This window comes from Aythya marila (assembly GCF_965140915.1).
Source record: "Aythya marila genome assembly, chromosome: 11".
NCBI classification, from domain to species: domain Eukaryota; kingdom Metazoa; phylum Chordata; class Aves; order Anseriformes; family Anatidae; genus Aythya; species Aythya marila.
The window spans coordinates 5063550-5085136 of NC_139052.1; the positions used below are offsets into that span (position 1 = coordinate 5063550).

Here is a 21587-nt window from a genome sequence, read left to right on the forward strand (position 1 = left end):
AATCAGGAATCTATCCAAGTTGCACAACAGTAGCTCAAAGTGCAAACATGCCCACTTTCTTTTACTGACAATACCCAAAACCTGTTTAACTGAGGGGAAAAATGAAAGCTATAGTAGCTCCCTACTTTAGGAGTGGAAAAAAAAGGTTTGCTATCTAATTCCTCATTTGGAATACCTCTCACAGATCCTCTCCCACTGCAGTGAACAGTAACTCTCAATGAATGAAGCTGGAGGGTACCAAAGCAGATTTCTTTTATGGTTACTGCCCCTTGTGAGTTGTACTTTTAAGAAAGGCTATCATGGCCAGCTGTGGATTGTCCAGTCAGGAGTGAAAGCATTTTAGCCATGTGATCAGCTGCATTTCAGCTCTTGTCCCATATTCCTGTCTTCCTCCCCAAGTGAAAGTCTGCAGGACAGCCCAAGCCTGGGACAGCTTTGGGGAGATATGTAGGGATAAGCCTCAGCAGGAAAGATAACACAAATAGCGTCAATAATAGGACACCCATTCTGATGGGGAAACTAGAGGGTGCCAGAATTCAAAGACTGATGTCTGAAATTCCCCATGAGGAACTTCAGATCAGAGGTGTAACTGGCAGTACCTCCACACAAACGGAAGAGTATGTGGACATGTATGTGGTTCACTAGTCTGCAGCTGTCATTCCTAGCAGAGGTTCCTGTAGCATCACAGCAGCGTGTTTTCTCTCAATCTGCTTGCCCAGCTACAGAACTGGACAGAGCAGCTTAATAAAAGGTTAGTGCTTCCCTGTCAGAAAAGCTGTTCAAAAGGTATTTCCCGTATTATCCCACTGTCAAGCTGTTTCTGGAATGCATAATACAAATCTTAGACTGAATTGCAGCACAGGTACTAAAACAAGCAATTACACTGCCTCGTTAAAAAAAAAAAAAAAATTCCAATAAAATATTCTGTCACAATGACACACAAATGATGCTCTAAGCAGAAACAAATAATGAGAACTTTCTCTTTTTACTAACACCAAGAAATACTATGCCTAGGATACATGGACATTATTATTTTGTCTTTGGACATGATTTTTATTTATCCTCCTATTATCCAAATACATATAACACAAAAGCAAGAGTCTACCAAGTTAATATTTCCTGCAATCTGTTACAAACATATTAAATCAGATTTAAAATGTTTTGTTGCATTACTTACCTCAAAGAAACTATTAAACTGTCTACCATGATCCTTTAATGCAAAGTGTCTTGCAGGGAAAAATACTCTTCACTGTAGTAAAGCACAATGCAGGTCAAACAAACCCTAAAGAAAGAAAGAGAAAAAGATTTAACACTGCTCAGTGTTTTTCGGGATGTCTAAAAAACTGGATACAGACCGGCGTTAGTCATTTCTACCTGAATTCAGGGACTTTACGACCATTCAAACTGTAAAACCAACAAACAGACTTGACACACCTCATTTGGGGTGACAAGACTTAAACAGTGCCAAAGTGCTTGGCTGAAAAAACGTGGAATGCCAAATCTTGATCTGATTCCCACGGGTGCAGAACTGATGTTTAATGTACTTGCCTTCCTATCTCACATCCCTGGTAAGTCAACTGTATGATGTTGAGCCTTTATTGCCAGTATAATAGGGATCTTATTTATTTAATTGTGAGTAGCTTTAAAGATTTCTATGAATAGAAAACACAGAAGTGAAGAATTTCTGTTGTATAGCAGTGTATTAACACACACTGCATTTTGTGAACAAAGCAAGGATCATTCTCTTCTGAGTCTTCAAGCAATCTGCAGAAGAAACAGGGAAGAGCAGAGTTGTTCCCTCTCACCAGACAGTGATCCCAGCCACATGCCTGGCCCATAGTCACGCATGGTAGCTGGGGTTAAACAGCATTCAGAACCCAAGTTCAACAGATCCTTATTTCTTTCTCAGTATTATCGTTGCTTCAGGATCATTGCAAAGGCAGAGTAGCCCTACCAGCCCTTGAAAGAGTTACTACCTCGATGCACTCTCATTTGTTTAGGAACTTTCTCAACTGTTCGGACACCTGGGAGTTCTTATTTTGGTAAAGCTTCAATTGTACAGTTGACGCCTAAAATGTTGCACTTGAATTAGACAGGAAAGCAGGAAAGATCTCTGTAGTATGGAGATCCAATATAAACTGGGGGGAGATGGGTTTGAGGGAGGGAATGGAAAGAGGAAATAAAACACTGTTAGGACTAAAGCATATCCATAAATTTAAGAACTTTGTCAACCACTGTCTGTATCTTGCCATTTACAAGCGGTTACATGTTGAAATGCTGTGGAGTGCACAGAAACAAGAGAACATTGCTGTTCACAGATAAAAAGCTCTCAATTTCTGTCAGGCAGCCAGGTAATTAATACCTGCCTACAGAGGGAAAAGACATCGAGAACTTAAAAAACCACACGGTTAGATAAACTACTGATCCTGTGCTAGAAAATGGGGATTGTTTAGAGGCAACTGGGCAAGCTGAATAAAAAAAAACAAACAACAACATAATAATTAAAAAAAATATATAATAATAATAATAAATGTGGGTTTAAGAACTCGCAAAATATTCCTAACAACTTGAAAAGACAATTCCTGTTATGGCCTCAGTTCACTTGTTTGCTTTTAAACAGAAGGCATTAACAATTGGGCACTTGGAGAAGCACCACGACAGAAGTCCCCCACCGACAGCTTAGCTGTGCAGAGGAAAGCTCCAGGACCCGGCTAAACTCCATCTTTTCTTTCTGCAGTTCCATGCTTGTCAGTAGATCTACGAGGCTTCCTCACATTTATTCGCCAGTTTCACTGCTTAATGTCATGCTTTCTTTGTTGTTGGGTAGTTCTTTGGTGTTGTTTTTTTTTGTTTGTTTTTTAAGGAGATGTGGAGCACTTCAGAAAACAGATTTTGTCTGTACTAAAGCTACACATGTAAATATTAAGTCCACACATACAGCACTAACACAAAGAATGAAGACATATCCCCTCAGAAACCATTTCTAACAGACATTCTGAATTATGAAGGAAACAAAAGTCTCACTCCCTGCAACCTGCCTGACTGAAAATGGAGAACATGCTGGTAAGATGCATTGTCACCAAGGCTTCAAGTTCTCAGCATTCTGTGTGGTGCTTTTTTGTTTCTTTGTTTTTTTCCCCTCAGATGTACTCTCTTGTACTGTTTTTTCATTCTTCGAGAATCTTTTTATCCCCCATCCTTGTGTGGAGGGACACAACCCCAACAGCACATTGTTAGATGATACAAGCAGAAGAACTGTGCACCCTCCTAGCCCATGCTGCAAATTACACCTATTTGAAAAGCAGAAAATGTATTGTTAGCAAACTAGCTTTGCTAAGAGGCTGGAAAAAAAACAAACAAACAACAACAACAACAAAAAACACACAAAACCAAACCTTCAGCGTCTCTGGAGATTATTCTCAAAAAGAATGCCTAAAGTCTTGGCATAGTTTTACCATTTTTTTTCAGTTCATCTGTATCTTTACTGTCCTTGGCAGCTCGCATTACAAACTCAAATTCCAACAGCATTTCAATGCATTTTTCAAAGCACTTCTGACTGCAACTCATATGTGCATTTCTTTTGAAATAGCAATTTTTACACTGTGTGCTGCAAATGGTAAGCACCTAAGCAACTTAAGAGCTTGCTTTCAAAATGACTAAAGCGCATAAGTGTTTAGAGCATACTGAAAGCAATGTCATTTTGACACGGGTGGTTTTGATATGAAAATGTGCAAACATGGCAATTACGTTCCCTCCCAAAGATCCAGGGCAAAACGAATACCTGAAATGGCTAGACAGTTAACACTAGGATTGAATTTTGGCATGACAACTTTCAAAAGCCTGGTGAGGTGTAAAATGTGTTAGCTGATCCAATAAGTCAAGCTACCTTTCCACAAGAGGCTTAAAAGTACTATAGACCTACCTGGCAAAAAGACTTTCTAGTACCCATATTTATAGCAGAATAGACCACATCACCTCAACTGGAACAAACCACATTCCTGTACTGGAGCAGAGTTAGCAAGACTTTCCCCGCTGCATTAAAATATTTGACATTTCAACCATCTTCCCCATTTCACCCCACAGTGGGACAAAACTAAATCTGTGAAACTCAGAAGGGGAAAAAAGCCCAGCACCAGACAGGATGGGACAGGATTAACACCTCCTCTCCAGAGCACCCATGGCCTGACAATCCGAAGGGAGACGTGTCCTAATGCATGTAATAAAACTTGCATCAGGTCACGGAAAATGAGATTGGCTAAATAGATCCCGATTCACGTTTCGTCCCTCCCCTTTTGCACTGCAGGTGAGCGATTCCAACTGCTACCAGGCTCATCAGTTATACTGTCAAGTGGTGAACTAATCATAACAGTCTTTCCTTTTGATATTTACTGAGATTAACACTCTCAACACTACCCACAGAGTGTCTTTAATCACCTCAGCCTCACCTACAGCCAGACACTGCCACCCCTTGCCAGCAGGTCTCAGACAGGAGCCTAAGTGAAATTACAAAATGAAAACACTGATTTGTAATGGAGATTTCAAAAAAGAGGGAGAGATGGAGAATGGGAGTAACTTACAAAACAACAAACAAACAAAAAAGGAATCTATTAGGCTCATAGGCAAGCTCAGAAGTTTGCTGAGACAGACACAACTAGATGTCTCAAAGCATTACACGATGCAATATACAGAATTATCAGGTCAGACACCTGTGACACTGTCAGAAAGTTAAGTAAAGAGGAAAGTCTACTGGGAAGTCAACAGTAAGACTTCCTCCTTGCCTAATTAACCAAAACCCACTTCTTCCAATGAGGTGGCTTGCAAGAAGCTAATGAATCAGTTACCTTAACTTCTTAAATACTGCAGGACTACTCACACGCAATTTTTCCAGTGACTGTAGCCTTCGTGTATTGTAGGTGGATGGTACTCCACGTGCATGAATTGCAACGTGATGTTAGCATCAACCTATACTTCTCAAGCCCTGCCAGGTGTATGCACCCACATTCATCTGGGCACTGACTACAACAGAGAATTCCCAGTAATAGCAGATGGACGCACACGTACTGAACGCCCGGAGACCAACCATTCTAACCCAGCAGTGGCGTGCGGTACTTCATGTGCAAACACACACAAACTCAGCGCAGTTCAGAACTGCTCTGTCTGTGTAGCCTATTTTATCTTGTTGACTTAAATATATGGCAAGCCAAGTTAAATTTCCTTCAATGTTTATCTTCCTGGTTAGATTATATATCTTGCCAGCTACTGACAGCAGGAACTTGAAGTAGCTATGGAACTGCAGCATCATTCCAAAGTTGTATCTGCTGATGTGCAAAGCTCTGTTTTTATATTATTTAGGAAATAGTGTTAACAAATACTATTTAGAACCACTTAAATCAAAAAAGTATATGTACCTTTTAAGATTGCCTTTGAATCTGTTCCCTTGCACAACGGTAAAGCGTGGTGTATTTATCAGTTTAGTTACTCACATCTAATAAATGATGTTAAATGAAGATCCTTTGGCTTGCATCCCAAAGTCTCTACATTCACAAGACCTGGATAAAGCACCTCACAGTGTACCAAATTTACCTAGCTCCATAATTTGTGTGTATACCCAACTGCTTGTACCGTAACTGATGACACCTACCAGCAGAGTTTTAATCTCTTGAAATATTCATTAATTACATTAAAAGATACAGTTGTCTCTGAAAGCTGCATGACAGACAGAGTCAGCGTTAGACCTGAGGGAAGGTTCTGATGCTCAAATGGAGCGTACATTTTTGTTAACTCAGAAACTGCAAGTTACTCCGCCTAACCCTGAAGGTACCTCTCTGTTTTAGTTTAAAAACTTTAAAGTTCTCCTTCTGGGTGTGTCCAGAACTACTGCAGTCCAAGAAAGCTCTGTGCCTGTCTCCAATCTATTCTTGATCAAGATCCAGACATTTTCGTTCCTTTACCTAAAATCTCTCTCACACACACACAAAAAACCACAGTCCAGTAAACATGCTGCACAAACAGAGGCACGACCAAGCCTCGTAAATTCACAGGAGCAACTGCCAATGGCCTTGGAGCGTGGGACAGGCCCTGCGCTGGCACAGGGGCACAGCCTGCCAGGAGCCAGGGTGAAGGTGCCAGCTGCTCGTCGTGCTGCGGCAATGGGGGAGATGCATGAGAGTCCTCGAGACAACAACCCCAAATAAAACACTAACCATGAGGTTGAGGGCAGTCCTGGAGTAGTCTGAAATTTCAGTCCCATTTCTAGAGCCCCCATTTTTTATTTTTTATTTTTAATTCCCGTGAATCTCAACTCTTCAAAAAACAATTTCAGCCGTGTCAGTAGAATTCAGCAGAAAACCACGTAACCTGATTATGTGGCAACCAGAAACATTCAGTTCTTTAAACACTAGTAGACAACCTCAAAGTTGGGGAAATCCAACAGTGACCATATTCCCAATGTCTTTACTGTATCTAGCCCAAAATACCCATGCACAGCATGCATATTGTTGCTTGTAAAATACTGTTGTGCTGGAGGACAACAATTCAACCATTTTTGCTTCAGTCTTTTTAAATTATATATGATTTAATTAAAGATCTAATGGGTTGTGACATTGATCTTGAAAGTAAAGGGAGAAACAATAATAACAGGCACTCACTTTATACATTGTGAGATAGTCATAATATGTATGGCAAGTAGGACCGGTTTCTTCAATATTTCCTTAGATTTCTTTTCTTAATATTTGTTACCATTGGTTATGTAGAATTAATGTAGTATTGGTTGAACACATATTATTAAGTAAATAATATAAAAGTAAAAATAAAATATCGAACCTGAGGCCAAAAAAAAAAAAAACAAAATCAGGTGTCAGAAAATTTGAATTCTTCTTCAATTCCTTGAAATAATCCAGAAAAATGCCGCCTGTTGTTCAAGACTGAGGCTGAACCAAGATTGCCATTTTAACTGCCTCCTTCACCTTTTGAAAACACTAGCTAATCTTCACAAACATTGTATTTTAGGTCCTCATGTGTGGTTTCTAGGCAAAAAAACAAATATGTAAAAGGTAAAATGAATCACAGAAATGAGATCATAAATCTCTCTAAATTGGCAGGGAGATTCTTGGGATGTAACTCTGTGTGGAAACTCTTGCAAACCTATCTCAAAGTTCATTTCACGTTGACAGGCTGTGTAATTTTGGCCAAATCCCTGGCATTTATTTTTTATTTTTTTAACTGTGCTTAGTAACTACAGTTTTTTAGAAGAATGATCTCTTACGATGACAATTAATTTTGTTCTCCTTTAACATAACTTCTTTTCTACAACCTGAATATTCCAAAGCAAAGACGTAGAAGGGAATGCATATGTCAGAGGAAGGGAGAGGGATCCAGATTATATGTTAAAGACCATTTTCATAAAAACAGTCTTCCCTAACTTCTCCATAAACCTGATCAACATTCATCTGACTCCTGGTAATGAACGAAAGAAATAGAAGAAGCAATGGTTAACAGCCTAAAAAGCCAGCTGGTTACCTGGCACCTCTCTAAGCACCAACTCGAAATACAGGTGAATCCTGTGGCATGACAAGCAATAGAAATGGGCTTGTGGGAACTTCAGTATGAGGCAATAACTGTGATCCTGCCTGCAAAATGAGCAGCGAGAGCACCAACTGATTTTTAACAAGATGCTATTCTAAATACTTTTCTACCAAGTACAGGTAGCCGAAGTGGTGCCTTAGATGCACAGTTCATGCACTGCGTCCAGACCCTGTCCTTGCTTCGGGGACTCCAGTATAATTCCTGCTGTGACTGGGAGTTAAAATGCTCTAGCCAGTCATATTTAATTTAGAGAAGTACCATAAGCTCAATTTCAGTCTCCAAGTTTATTTATTTAGTAAAAGTCAGAACAATATTGATATTTCAAAGTACAGGAGTACATTTTGAAGCAATTAGCAATATTAGTCTCCACTAATTTCTTCACTGATAACTAACTCAAAGAAAATGAGATTTTCGTGAAGTCATGAAAGGAGAATAAGAAAGTTGTTTTCAGAACACGAGGTGTCTGAAATCAAAGGAAGTCTTCCAACTCTCCACCTAGTTTAGTTTGAGTTTCTTCAAAAACACAGGCTTGCAACAGTGTTCAATTGCAGTTTACATGAAGAGGTAATGACGGCTCTCAGAGGCCCTTACACCTTTTGGATGAAAACCGAAGACCCACCAGCCTCGCTCAGAGTTGTAATACCTACTGCCTGAAAAACTCATAGGAAGCAAATCTTTCTGTATAGCTAATGGAAGGCACACGTACGATGTATTTCAGCTGTATAAGCAGCTATTTCTAAGGAACACAGCTGGGAGACATCTCTCTCATAAAGCAAAAACCATGTATATGCTATGATTATTGTGCAGGTAGAAGATAGCTGCCTTTTATAACGAGGAAACACTGTTTTCTAGCCAACTGTTTAAGAAGGACTTCTGTCTGGCAGAACACAAGTCATATTTTCAATTTTTAAGCAACTGACCATGAGAATTAAGCTTTCAAACTGTTCAATACACATCGCAAACACACGCCCAAACATCAGCATCCCTTACATTGAAAAAAAGGGAACAAATTTAGAAGACTGTACTTCAGGGAATAATTTTTTGGTGGCCTGAGCATCAGGCACCGTTCAGCAGCATACAGCGGTAAAGATCAAGCGTCCCTCCTTGTGACGACACCCTGTGAGACCTTTCATTGACTAGGATATAGAAGTGTGCATCATTAACCTACCCCAATTAACTTTCTGCATGACTCCAATAAAAATGAAAAGCCTGAAGTGAAAGCACCCGTTCTCTGATTAGGGCTGCTCAGTACTAACAGGACGACAGGAAGAGCCAGCAGTGCTCTAACACACACAAGCACTTTCAGCAGTCAACACCCTGAACTTCAGAGCCGTGATTTTCAAAGGAAGAAATTCAATAGCAGCTGAATGCTCAAATCTACCACTGTCCCCACAAAAAAAATATAAAAAATATTTTGCGTGCCTGTCTGTCAAGACAGTAGCTGAACACATGCAATGTCAAAACACTAACTTTCACAGTGTTCCTCCTCCTGCTCTTCTGCTGCTTTGGAGACTCCACAGGTGTTTGGGGCACCAGGCATTGCACACAACAGGGGGAAGAGTACATGACAGAGACCTGAAACCTTTGCTTGCTTATTCAGAAAAAAATCTTTTCTTTGGAGTACCAGTGGAGGAAACATCACCGTGCAGAAGTAATGCCTCCAAATAACAATGCTTTTAGGAATACTTATACTTTGCTTCAAAGCAGACGAGTGATAAAGCTGGATCTGTAGAGGGACACGCCAGTCATCACACCAAACCCCTTTTCAAGCTCACTAGGCAACCCCGAGTGGAATCCTTGCTAGTCCCTGGAAGGGATCGCTACAGATCACCCGAGTGACCACAATGAGCAGAGCCTTGTGAAGGCTGACTAAATATTTCTCTTCTGCGTAGTTATTCAAGACCCTTATTGCCAGAGATGCTTAATTTTCTGCCATAAAACCTCATGCAGCAGAACAGAAACTGACTGGAACACGCATCTGTAAGCATAACACAGGCATCCGCTGAAATTACCATTGAGATCCTTGGGGCTCACTTCCACATTTCGGTTACAACTCCAAGAGCTTCTGTAGCATTACTCTCTGTGTACGGAGCTATAAAATGGGATAGAAGTCATCCCGGGAGATTTCAGAGATTTCCCTGCCTCGCAATTAACGCTGTGGTGTGGGTTAGGCATTCTAAAGAAAGGCTGGATTTCCCTCCAGAGTCGAGCAGGACTTCACACAACTCCTTTACTACAGAAGAACAAATTAAAAATATATATATGTTTGGTTTTGTTTTTTTTCAGTATGGGTAAAAGTAACATAATTCAGCCAGTCTACTTGCAGACAAAGAAAATCTGGATATCAAGGCTACAGCCAAACGAGTATCTCGCTCCAACGCATTCCAGCTGCAAGGGCAAAGGCAAAGGCGCTGGTATTCTGACAAGTACACCGCTGTGACTCGGTGCAGCGCTGCACTGCAGAGCACTGGCTTCCTGTACTCCCTCTGATGGAGATTAATGTGGGCGCACATCCCAAAATAACTCATCAAATCCTTTTCTACACAAGTTTTCAAGGACAAGTGTTTTAACATACATTTCAATACTGCCATAACTGAAGGGAAAAACAACACTGGCTATCTACTGACGTACATTTTGTACTAACCCACGTCCAAAAAAGTGACGAGGGCTTTTGTAATAAACACTGAACACGAAGAATGTCATTTTCCTTTTGGTCCTCTCCTGCAGTCAACAAACCTGACTGCTTTATGTTGGCCAAAAAATGAGATTCCTTTTTTCCTTCATGCAATTCCCACCTGAATCGAGCGCCCCTTGAAGTGACCGGCACTGCTCAGGCAGCAGTACTGCCGCAGCCCAGCTGCCATGGAAGAAGCAGGCAATGCCTTTTAGCCACGGCACTGCCTGGGGGGTGCACAGACACAGGAGTACCATCTTCTCAGGAGCTCAAAGAGTCAGAGAGTGTCTTATAACATTTGGGAGAATCTAGAGACTGAATAGGTGCAGTACATGAGAGCAACTAGCAACTAGATTTCAACTAGGTACTGGCCAGATGCAAGCTTTGCAGGCACCTACACGGGGATATGTTTTAGGGAGCACTGAAAAACAAGTGACACATGTCCAGAGCAAATAGTGCTGTGATACTACAGAATTCAGAGAAATTCTGCACATTCCTTTGCTGAATAAAACACAGGTCAACTGCTCAGGTCCGTTCTGAAGGAGATTCCATATGCCTAGTAGCAAGGCTTGTGTGCCAAGATTTCTAAGAGTCAATACATATAACGATTGCTAGATCATGGAGAGAAACACAGCTCAACATCTTGCATAGGACACTTCAGAGACTGTGCTCTTGAAACATCTTAAATAACATTTTATAATTATTTCATCTCAAGTTAATTTGCTATTATACAACACTACAAGAATGACGAGATTCTAACCTCACATTAAAACCCTCTCAGATCTAAAGCTCCCCACATACAGGTATGGAAATGCAACAGTGGAAATCAAAGATTTATTGCTTTCCTCTATGTTCCTACATAATGACGAATAACAGGTCTAAAGAGAGGTCTTAAGAGACCACTGTGAAACGTGGTATTTGTTTCAGCATTTTGAATCAATATCTGAGAATTTAAGGCCAATGAAATTGTAACCTATCAATGGATCTCTGAAAGTCAACTACAGTAATGGCAGTAAGAAGTCTTGTAAATCTTCTGCAAATATTAAATTCTGCATGTAAATAAACAATACAGGTGTAACTCAGAGAAACCACTGAAGAACTGTCCCACGGACTTCTATTTAGCTTTCGCCCACAATAAAATCAAGATGAGGGCCACAGCATAAAACCACCAGACATCATTAACTTTATTTGAAACAAAGTCAGAGGATAATGTCTTAGAAGAAGGCCACTGTTGCAAAAACAAGGTAGGCAACCAAGAAAGTAGCATCAAATTGCAATTATGCTTTTACCATTTAAAGAGGCACATTTGCAGAGGTGCAGCTCTTCTTTATGTGAAGATGTTAGTGGAGATGAAAAGGAAAACACCCAGTAGCCAAACTTTAACAAGAATTAGGGATGACAAACAGCAATATCATTGTATCTTTAAGAAAATGAAATGAAGACATGACACAACTAACAACAGAAGCTATGTAAAATCCCTATGTTCAGAAACACAGAAAAAATTATGTTCTCAATTATATCCCTTGAGACTGAATTCACTGAATGTAATTCTCCTCAAGCACGTTTGGTGCAGGCTTCTAGAAAATTCCTAATGCTTGTACCAATCATACCTCCACGTGGTGAATCCTCCTGCCTCCTGCATTTGAGAAGTGAATTGCAAGATCCTTTGAGGGTGGGGAGAGGGACCTGTTTATTCTTGCCCTGTCCATCTGAAAGGGATTTTAGACATCCTACAAATCTCGTCTTGCTGCTATGCCTCGTGCTCTGGTGGTCCACACGACAGTTAGTATTTCAGTCCATTTAACGTAAACTGCATAAACTGTTACACTCCTACAGGAGGTATCAGGCCTTGACAGACAACCCCAATACAATCATACATTCAAATAATCTCAGGTTATCAATCACTGCGCAGCAAAGTTGAAATATCTTACTAGCTGCAGATTAAAAAGCTGCCTATTACTAAAGAAATAGTTAAGCAGATGCCATGCAGTGGTCTGTGAAGAATGAGTTTAGGGTTGACAGATAAAAGATACTAACCTCACAAAATCAGCAACAACCACTGTCACCCTTGCTAACAGCATTAACTCATAAAAATAGTGAGTCAGGAAAACGGTATTCCTCTGACTTGCAGCCATCCTTTCCACGTCAGGTTGCAGTCTTGACTTTTTCCCAGCCTATCAATAAACCTGCTACTATTTTTCAAGAGGGGTTTGTTTGACGGTAGGTCTAAGACCGAACTGCATAATCTGACTATGAAAGAAATAAACTGACTTTGCTATTTCCAAAATCATTCGCTGGATCTGAAGCATGAGTACCCACTCTCACATCTGCAAAAGAAATACGGGTTGAAGAGAAAAATCAATAAGAAGCATGGACTTACAAAGAGAGGCTGATGGAAATCTCTCTTTTAACAAACCAGCTGCATGGTTCAGTCAGAGCACAGTAGAAGCGTTACCGTAACGTGCCTCCCCACTTGGCAGCCATACACAACTTCATTTAGGTGAAGCAACCCCACTCTGAAACACAGCAGTTTGAGCAGAATTGCTACACTTAGTTTTAAGGGACCCTACAATGCTCAACTCAAGAGCACACCTCGACTGGGAGGATACCAAGAGGGGAAAAGCACAAGGACCACTACAGTAGTTACCCACTGACAGCATACACAGCCCTCTGGCAGTCTGTAAAGCCAGTGATGATTTCACACTGAAGTATTTCTTTATGCCTACATACAACGAGTATTTTAATGCATAAGCACCTTTGCTCACTATCTCCATTGATCAGGTGTAGCTTAAAACCAACACTTACTATCTGTAGTTTCAGACTCAGTAGTGATGTAAGTCACAACAAAATCCACTCTTTTACCTCTCTTTTCTGACCACAATAAACGCAGTTTCTGAAACTCATCTACAACACAGAAGCCTCTGCCATCACCATACCATGCTTCAGGAACTTTTGTAACCCTCTTAGCCCAGGCAAACCTATTCAAGTGGCTGGGACTTTGCCTAAGTAAAGTAGGAATGAAGGATTCTGAACAGAGCCTTCATTGTGTCAGGTAAAAAGAAATCAAAGGTCATCTCTTGGCAGTAGGGCCTGAACTTATTTGTGCTGCAGGGCAGGTTAGTAGAGTGCACTGACCTTCATCTGACATCACTTGAAGCTTCAGGAAAAATATCCAAGTGCCTACAAAACTGAAAAACGGGGATGCAAAATGTGAGAGACAGATTTCTTGGCTTTTCTTGAAAACAAGCACAGCCAATTGCAAACTGCTGGGAAAGAAAACAGAGTAACTCCTTCAAGAGCGTGGACTTCAGATGCTGCTTTAAATATTGCCTATGCAGAGAGTTTAACAGGCAGAGCATGAAAGATCAGCGAGGATTTCAAAAAAAAAAAAAAAAAAAAGTGCCTGAGTTTTATATTATTTTTTAAGTCAGCAGTTAGCATTCACTGCTGTTTAGCATATTGCTTGAAGTCAGAAAAAGTCAGGTTTTATACAGTGACCTGAGATCGTCTAATGGAGTCGCCGCTGCTGGAGATAGAGAGAAAACTTGCTGAAAGGAATGCAACCCAAGTGCAATCTCTCTCCAGGCGGTACTTGACACAGGGGTTCCTGGTTAAGCGTAAAATCTGCATGGTCTGAGTAAATGGGAATTCTGAAAAGGCCTTGTAACCTAACTTCAGAAAAAAGGCAAATCAAAAAGCAGAAACACACCAACCAACCCCACCTTTCTCAACCTGCAATTGCCAGCAAGAGACATTTGGAAACTGTTTCCCCCCCTCTTCCATTTCAAAGCAACAGAGACAAATCACAATTTAATCACAAGCAGCACGGTTCAAAAGAAGTCAGCTCATTTTCTGGCCAATTCTAACAGTATTAAAGCAGCAAAGATATTTCAGATCTTTCATCATTCAAAAACTGCACAGTTTTGTTGTTTTGTTGTTATTGTTGTTGTTACAATTTATTATTAATAATTATAAGTATTAATAATAATTAAGTTTCAAACACGCTTACATGTTACACATTCACTCCGGTGTAATGACTTTGGCCAGCAACAAATACAAGAAACTTTACGATGACAATTACAGCAGCATTGGCAGTGCCTAAGTAATAAATCTGAGCTTGAGTATGAAAATTTTTAAACATTCTTCCGAGAAGCGACCAAAGTACTTCAAACTTCTTAATGCCAATGTGAGTAAAAGCCTGAACTGTAAGTAGGAGGGAAAAAAAAAAAAAAAAAGAAGAAAAAGAAAAAAGAAAGTCTTCAAGTCTTCTGCTGTGCAATATTGTGTTAATTTGTACAAATGATATCTGAAGTACAAGAATATAGGAAATTACATTTTTAATGTCTGTTTTTCACGCCAAAAATCAAAACAGACATCCAGCCTTAACCCCTGCGTTTCAACACGTGAACAGTATTTTCTGGGCTGTCAAAGCTGAACAATACCAGCAGTTAATGGTTAACACACTATTCTTTCAAATCCTCATTCTTCTGCTGTTCTAGTTAAGCGTTTAAATTCCACACACCAGTCCTGAAGATCTGCAAGGTGATGTGCCCGCTGTTCCACATTCACTTCCCTAGTGGATGTAGCTTCACGGAACTACAGGAACATGGGACAGAGCCTTCACTGCTGCCAGATTAAGTTACTGCAGCCACTCCATGTAACTTATCATCCTTTTGGTCCAGCTTGTGTCCTGGGATGTCATTTTGTTGTAATTAAGCAGGGTGGGCTTGGACAGGCTCTTGCTTCCATTTGCCAATCTGATAAGCAAAATCATTTCTTCTTTTTACTTTTGTAGAAACTACATTAACCAAACAAAACCCAAGCATAACATACAACCAACTACTAGAAGCATGACCTTACCAAAGCAGGACTAGAGTAATCACCTTTACCACAGGAAGAAAAACTCAGGACATCTGTAAACTTTCCAAGTCAACATTTACTCACAGACTGCGGTCAACAGTTTCGCTGAATTTGCCATCTAGAGAGAGAGTTTTCCTTCCACGCACTTCTCGCCAGCTAATCCAAATGCAGTCACAGGGGAATCTGCCTGATTCAGGATTTCAGATTGCAGTCATACCGTACTTGAGAATCTAAGTGACGTCTTGCTCCTGGGGGAGCAGTATTCTTCCATGCTCACACAGATCCAAGTGCTGATCCAGCAGGGCCTGGCACAACAGATGTTTTTTCATGAGGATGTGGCTTTCATGAAGAAGAGCTTTTAAAAAGAGCTTCTTTATCTGGCCTCTTCCCAAAACAAGAACAGAGATACCACGGTTCAGCATGGACATCATGACCCACAGAGAAAGTAACTGGCAGGAAACCACTTCACTTCTGCGCAGGGCTCCAGGCAGCATCCTCCAGGCTCACAGCACCCTTACTTCCAGCCAGTCTTCTGCTCCCGTATCTCATACCAGGCCACACAGTCAAAAATGACAGCAAGGTCCAAGCAAGCAAGGTCCAAGGTGTCAGCACACCCAGCAGCAGCCCTTCCAGCTATACTGTCACAGACAAATTTGGCAAGATGCTGCTCATGGCCAGGTTTCTCTGTTCAACATCATCTCTGTGCAGCAGAGGTCAATACAACCCCTCGGAGACGCAATAGGAAAGTTCAGAAGTTGAAAGTCCCGTCACCACAACAGCCATGCCTTTGAATTTAACACAAAGGGAATATTCTTTCCTTATTTACTGCAGTATTTTAAGAAGTCTGGGTTTAGTAAAAAAGCACTAATTAAGTAATCAAAGTGAAATGAACAAAATGCAGTAAAAAACATAGCTTTCTGAAGAACTGTATTGCTCTCTACACTTAATCACAGACATATAAAATGCAAGACACAGCAGTCTTACAAGAAAGTCTTACAAGGGAAACAGGATCACAGAATTAGTGAATAAGCCTTTTGCTGCTCCTCTGTAAAGGACTGAACTTCTACCAAGTCCTGTTTAAATATGATTATTTTGTATCCAGAGAGTCCCCTGAAGGCCCCAGTTCGGGGAACTGACTGTATGACAAGCACTACTCCCATTAAAAGAACAAGTTACTAGCTCTTGTGCTGGCAAAGAAAAGACTGCAAATGTAAACTCTGGAGAGCTCAGAAAACATGAAGTCAGATATATTCATTTTAGAGCATCAGGATTTGTAAACCAATCTCATGATTCTGGGGCAAACCTACCTCTACTTTCCCAAACGCTACATGAGGCAGTACTGCCCACCAACAGGCTGCCAGCTTCTGGGACCCAGCTACCCGTTACCACCTAACCAGCAAAATTAATTTCCAGAGCTCTGAAGCCATTTCTTCCTCCAAATCAGATGAAGCCATTGGATGGATCTGTGCTGATAAAGCCTTTCTCCCTGCTCCTTTTATAAATAAGTTGTACCTTGTCAATTTGTTTCAGTTTTCCTCAAAATTCACAATTATTATGTTGCAGGACATTTGCTGTTCCTGGTGAAACAAACTATCATTTTGATTTCTGTTTCACAGACGGTTCTGCTGAAGTGATGATACGGAAAAACATTTGAGGGAAGAAGGGCTCCACGCGTTAGGCAGGGCTAACCTCCAAGACTGCAGTCATACTGACACTTGAAAATATCCACGCTTCACAATGATCGATTCATGCAAGTTGGGAACAGGAGCTGAAGCCCAAGAAGACAGTTGCATTCGTGCATTCTGCCAATTCATTTCTTACCAGCTACAGAGGTAATCAGAAAATAAGAGTTTATCACAGTTCAGACACAGCACTACACCCACTGGAGAAACAGAGGGCTGCTTGCTTGCAGGACCCGGAGATGGGGACTTAACTCCTTACATGTGAATGCAAGTGTATCAACAGATGGGCCTTAAAGATGTACTGAAATGATCCTTTAAAGTGCCACTGCAATTTCAAAACATTCTTTCCAATGGCAAGAGCACACCACATGGGAATGCCTTGATCCAAAAGCCATCGAAAATACTGATAACCTTTTCCTTGACTTTATTGGCCCTTGGATCAGAGCTTTAAAGAAAACAGATAGCGGCTCTTATAATTACTGAGAAAAGAATCCACAGAACCAATGGAAAAAAGTCCCTTTTTAAACCAATTTTTCCATATAAGGAGTATGGAATCTTCCTGTGAAGGGAAATTCCAAAACCAGGACCAAAATAAATACTGAAGTGGGATGCCAAGAAGTAGCAGTACAGGACTGATGTGAAATAGCCCATGAGCAAGTCCTTGAGCTGCAATTTGAAGAAACATAGCAATAAACCTAGGAGGCACATGCTACATCATTTGTTTTTGTTCCTATCCAATAGATGTTTTTATTCCAGTGCTTTTTTGCTTTTTTTCTTTTTTTCCCTGTTGTTTGTGTGTTTTTTTTCTGTGGTTGTTTTGCTTTGTTTTTAAAAAGCTTAAAGCAATCTGCATGAGAATTTTACCTTCAGGAAATCTAACAGTTGGCCAGTACCCTGTGATCAGCTTACCTTGTTCAGAGAGAGAGGAAAAGGAGAAAGATGCCGGTAAGACTTGATCAGCAGCCCAGCAGGTCACAGAAACCCACCTTCTGGCGATTCGCAAACACATCACCCGATCAACAGGAAAAGCTACTTCTCCTGCACAAGGATCAGATCCAGCTCCTATTAGACCTGGAATATTTCTAGTGCAAGCACAGTCCCTGCCAAGCAGCCCCGCATCTGCCCTTTGGTACTGCCATTTGGAAGAACGCAGCGGATGTCAGGAGATGGTGTTGACAAGCGCTGATTGCTTAACAGCAACCAAAGCTCTGAACACTGACCCAACTCTGGGAATGCCCTAACCCTGCAGGGAGAAGCTGCACAAATGAGATGTGTGACATGACACTCACAAGTCCGCAAGAGAAAACTGGGTGGGACAGCACATTCCACTAGGAGACAACCGAGTTGTTTTAAATTACAGGATTTATATCTGCTATTGCCAACTAACACAAAGAACACAACAACACAATCAGGCAACTCTGAAGCATGCAGTTTCAGCTACAGTCCCTTTATACAGGCTAAGACACGAGGCCAAATTCAGCGCCCATCAAACTGCTCTGCTAAGCGATTTTTTGTCTTTGTTATTTACATCTGCTTACCACCTCCCTAACTAATCTTCTAAATTAAAGACATGCATTCTCCCTAAAAATGTAATGCACGTAAACTGAATTTTCTAGTGCAACGTACTATTCTGAATGCAACAGGAGTTACTTAAATGCAAAGCACACAATAACCAACTCCTACGTAACCTCATACAGGTTAGCAATGCACGATCATGTCCTCTGGTCACGTATTTAAACCACAGAAATTCATAACCAAATTAACTTTCTTATTAACCTGTCTCATCCTCCAAACTGCATTATCACCACATTACACTGATTTCTAAGCTGAAATGAAGCGATGAGTGAATTGTGTATGCGCCTGGTTAAGAGAACAAGATTCTTCACTGAGTATGTTCTCCAGCTAGGTAAGGGAGAGGAGAGCACAGCACTGTGATCGTGTGAAGCGTTTCACAACTAAGCGTTACAAAATTCTTTGCCTATCTACGGAGACAGAAGTGACACCGTCAGGTCCAGGACACTGACTACACCAAAGCTGGTCTGATTCAATAAGTCTTCTCCTCTTACTTTTTTCCTACTTGGAAAAAAACTAAAGCCTTCTACAATTGAAGCCTGTTACCATAATACAGCACTACAGGGGACAAAGTTAATATTTTTATGCATGGTTGACTTTCAAGTTTTCTGAATTTTTAAGTGCTTAACCATCAAGCCTTAATGTTCTCTAAGGGAATAACTCCGAGTCCATAGGAGTCTCTACATGGACTGCACTTAACTTTAGATCATAAACCAATTCAAAAAAAAAAAAAAACCTAACACCAACTGTCTGGCTGAAGTTTCCTCACGTCTGTTTTCAACAACTGTCTCTGTCAATGCTCTGTCAATATATCACACATCTGATACAACATCACAGACTGCCACGCTGAAAACCTGTTTTTCTGCTGTTCTTGCACAGAATCACAACTCTCAGGCCAACCTAAGTCTTCCAGATGATTTAGTTCATTTTTGTTTAGTTTTCAGGCCTAGTTTAATGCAGGTTTGCCTAGCACAGTTATTCATGTTATTCTACAGCAAGAGCAAAGGTTTTAAACTGCAGTCATAAAACTCATCATTACATACCAGCAACCTAATTAATTTTCTGCAATTAAATCTGCTGGAGCTCTGAAAGAACCTGTTGTATGGAGTGTGAAAGGAAAAAAAATCCTGCACCATGCAACACCTCTTAGTCCAAGTGCTTCCAAGAGTCAGAGTCATGAAACAGAAGTAACACCCTGGGTCCCAATGGAACTGTTCCAGGTTAGAGTGACCAGGGATTAGCCCTGCTCCAAAACAAAACCTGACAAGCTCTCTTTGGGACAGGGTTAGGACAAATAACCTAAGCTTCTTTCCTACACTCACTTCAAAGGCCTCTCTATATATAACTCAAAACAGCTGATCTCCTACTTCTAGCATTACTAAATATTCTCATTTTCTAGCACTTTTCTCCTCAAAAGGCACTCTCTCTTCCTAGCCTACCTAGATCTGCTGTCCCACCAGAATCCTTGGGAGAGAAGTGATGGAAGAGAAACCAAGAATCACAACCGCCTAATGAGCTTGAGCAATACCAAGCTTCATTTTAAATCCCTGATAACGTTGAATGGGTGGAAATTGCATCAACCAGTAGATTACTTCCAGTCGTTTGCCAGAAAGAAGTCCGATTTGGCAAGCTGCAGCTGGATAGACTGGGTTGTTAGAGTGCGTTGGCAGCTCCACAAACAGCACTGAACTCAGATAAGTTTTGGGCCATTTTCAGGTCTTGGTCCTCTTACCACAGAACAGGAAAGGATGACAGAAGAAACAAGCAGAGCATATTGACAGAGCATTAAGCACCCTATTAGGAGACTGTTTCATCCACGGCATTAGACCCTTGTATTAAGCTACTAACAACGAGTTACTTACATAGTAGTTTCTGATTAAAAATAAATAAATCACACTGATTCATCAACTGATGGCCACACAGTGAGTTGCAAATATTTCTACTGCTTGTGTTGGCTCTTCACATAATTGATGCGCCTACTCAGATTTGTCACGTCTGCTAGCAGAAGTCAGCGTGCTGCTGCGTAACCCGCGCGGCGCTGGGGTCTCCAGGATCACTTAGTGCTGCTGATCCCTTGATCAAAAGGAAAAACAAATGAAAGAATGAAAACAGACAGAAAAAGGTGCTGTCGCTGGTAGGAGATACGGAAAAACTCCCGCACAAGAAGTGACTAAACAGCTAAGAATGCTTTATTTTGAGACTAAGGTGGAGGAATAAGAACGTAGTCCTGAAGAGGGCACAAAGACAGCAGCAGAGAAGGAGCAGAGTTTGTTTTATGAGTGCACAGCACGAGGCAGCAGATTTGGGATAAGCCCATCAGTTTTCCCCACACCTTAACCTGCGGCGCGCTGCTGCCAGCTGCCCTGCACAGAGCCGAGGGCGCAGAAAGGAGAGGAATTAACGGGAAGCCCACCGCGGGCTGCTGCGCACAGGGGCGCGGACACTGACGGATGAAGACCCCAAAGCCATACGATATTCCCCGAGCTCCGTGCCCCCCCCCAGCCCCTTCCTGGCGGCGTGAATTGGGGGCAGAGCCCCACAAGGCGCCCCACGCTGGGACACACGGGCAGGGCTGGCCCACGGCAGGAAACCCCCGCGGCGCGCGGTCCCGGCGGGGAAGGGGCTTGCTCTCCTCTCTCCTCTCTCCCCCGGCGCTGCCTCGGGGAGCAGCGACCCCGAGCGCGGCCGCCCCACCTGGCCGGGGCTCGCCCCCCCGGGCCTCGCCTCTCCTCGCCTCACCTCAGGGCGCCGGCGTCCCCCGGCGGCGCAGGTCCCGCGGTGCCGCCGCGGGGCGGAGGAGGCGCAGGGCGCTGCGGGAGGCTGGCACCGCCGCGGCCTCCGGCGCATGGGAGGCGGCGCCCGCTCCGCCGGGAACCTGCCTCGGGTCCCGCGGCCGCGCTCCGGCGTTCCCGGGGCTGAGGGACAGCCCCCGGCCGCCGCGCCGCGCCTCTCTGCCCTGGCTCCCGGCTGCCTCCGGCGCCAACGCCCGCTCCCGGCCGCCACCTGGCGGCTGAGCCGCCCGCGGGGCGCGCCCCGAGCCCAGCCCAGCCGAGCCGAGGCGCGGTGCGGAGCGGAGCGGAGCGGAGGGGCCTGGCCGCGCCCCGGGAGCCGCCCGGGGCCTGAGGCAGCGCGGCCGCGGCGCCGACGTGTGGGGGGGCGGGCCCGGCATGGCGGGGTTGGCCCCGGGGCTGAGACCCGAACCGCTGGATACCGCC

The 21587-nt window shown here is 42.5% G+C and overlaps 1 protein-coding gene across 2 annotated transcripts in view; it reads right to left on the minus strand.

Annotated features, from left to right (window-relative positions):
• THSD4 (thrombospondin type 1 domain containing 4) overlaps positions 1-21322 on the minus strand; it is a 289062-nt gene extending 267740 nt beyond the window's left edge. The window contains exons 1-2 of one of the 2 annotated variants that reach the window (XM_082769054.1): positions 21112-21322; positions 1178-1282 (exon numbers count right to left, since the gene is read on the minus strand). In XM_082769054.1, the coding sequence (XP_082625180.1) occupies positions 1178-1206 (29 nt within the window). In that variant the 5' untranslated portion in view covers positions 1207-1282; positions 21112-21322. Of the gene's footprint in view, positions 1-1177; positions 1283-17709; positions 17783-21111 lie in introns of those variants that run through there. The other variant, XM_082769055.1, reaches the window with a different exon arrangement.
• Positions 21323-21587: the final 265 nt, after the last annotated feature.